A 1824-nucleotide genomic window follows, 5' to 3' on the forward strand; every position below is an offset into this window, starting at 1 on the left:
ATAAACAACATCTGAGGAACTATTAAAGACAAAAACCATTAATTTTAAAAAAAGTCTAAAAAAATAAATAAAAAAATAAAAATACGTACAAAAAAATATTATTTTTATTATTTGTCTTTACATTTCTACTTCTATGAGCCTTTTGTTTTATGGATTCATTTTTGATTAATATTACTTTATATCACCACATTATTTATTTTATTTATTCTTCTTTTTATTTCCATTTTTATTGTATTATTCTTTTATTGATTTATTTCTGTAATTTGGCGCTCTCACTGCTCCATAAACAACATCTGAGGAACTATTAAAGACAAAAACCTGAACGTTTCTCTGCATTTCTCATCATGACACTGATTTATAATCCTGGACAAGTCGATGAAATAATCCCTGATCATGGGCGAATCAGAGAAACGTGAAAAGTTCCATCTGTTCAACTGTTATGACCGACTGAAGCACAGACACTGAAACACTGGTCGTCATCCCATTCTGTAAAATATGGACACACTTTTCATTTCAGAGCCACTTTATGAACACAGAGCTGAATTTATTCTCCTGATCACCGTCAGACAGGATCTAAACAGATTGTCTGCTCTGTTTGTAAGTGAGAGCTAAAGTCACAGCTGGACTCTGAGCGTTAAAACGAGACAACACACCAACGGTTTGTCGTAGCTATATGTGGAGAACTAGTTCAAAGCTCCACGACTCTGCTTAGTGTCTGTGGCACAACCTGTCAAAGCTGCTCAGGGAATATTACTGGATGTGGTTTCTGTGGTGACCCATTTCATGTCAAAGGTATTCTGTACTGAACCAGAGATCATTAGATTCTGAATCGATGTTAACGTTTCAGATGTCTTTCTACCGTAACGTCTGGACAATAAGCAGCTACTTCGTCCACACGTTCTGAACGCTGCGGCTGAAACGACGACGCGGCTAATTTATGGATTTTTATCATTTTTATGAATTTGCCTCGAGACCAAAGTGACGCTGAGAGCGACGACGACAGAGAGGAAGTGTGACTGTTCCAGGAATGATCAGCTGATCGGTGAGTGTGTTCGTGTCCTGACCAGGGGCTGATCCTCATGAAGGGAATCGGAGCGCAGGTGAAGAAGACGGTCATCAGGAGGAAGGACTTCCTGCCCCAGATGTCCGACAGAGCGCCGATCAGAGGAGCCGACAGGAACGAGAGGAAACCCTGAGCACAGACGGAAACAGACGAACACGGCGTGGAGTCAGAGGAGGAGCTCTCCACACACTGGTCTGATCATCAGTAAGGTGTTGAAACATCTGGTTAGAAAACATGAGAACCTGCTGCTGCTCTGGTCTCATATTACAGCACATTAGAGATCCGTGGGTTCTGAACCGTGGTTCTTAAAAGGTTCTTCGTCAAGTGAAGAACTTCTACGTCTTCAACTACTTTATGTGGTTCTTTAAACCACTGAAACTGGAGTCATATGGTGGCGGGAGAATTATCTTCATTATCAATTATGTCGTCGTCTCTGTCCAAGAGCCCAAAACATGAAACGTGTTCTGATGGAAGGAACCCACCCACGTTTACGGTTCAAACATAAAAGTCCTTCATCAGTTCACCTCCAGCTGTCAGATCATTTAAATTCAATTCAAAGTATCTGCTTAATCTGAGGTGCTTTCTGTCCCTCCACATGTTCTTCACAGTGTCACGCTGGCATTCGTTCAGTCGTACCTTCACTCCCTGAACCAGGCCGTTCATCAGGAAGGTGTGCTGAGGAAACGTCTCATGGAGGACCTGAAACAACAGCACAAGGTCACACCAGCAGCAAACAAAACACACACTCTGCTTTGAGGCTT

At 41.7% G+C, this 1824-nt stretch overlaps 1 protein-coding gene across 1 annotated transcript in view; it reads right to left on the reverse strand.

Annotated features, from left to right (window-relative positions):
• Nucleotides 1–1824, reverse strand: part of LOC103373454 (hippocampus abundant transcript 1 protein-like) — a gene marked incomplete at its 3' end in the record, with an annotated part of 7732 nt that overhangs the window by 1935 nt on the left and 3973 nt on the right. The window contains exons 3-4 of the mRNA XM_008303344.1: nucleotides 1700–1762; nucleotides 1065–1192 (exon numbers count right to left, since the gene is read on the reverse strand). Of these exons, the coding sequence (XP_008301566.1) occupies nucleotides 1065–1192; nucleotides 1700–1762 (191 nt within the window). The remainder of the gene's footprint in view (nucleotides 1–1064; nucleotides 1193–1699; nucleotides 1763–1824) is intronic.

Source organism: Stegastes partitus, unplaced genomic scaffold, assembly GCF_000690725.1.
Source record: "Stegastes partitus isolate 25-593 unplaced genomic scaffold, Stegastes_partitus-1.0.2 Scaffold1984, whole genome shotgun sequence".
Lineage (NCBI taxonomy): Eukaryota > Metazoa > Chordata > Actinopteri > Pomacentridae > Stegastes > Stegastes partitus.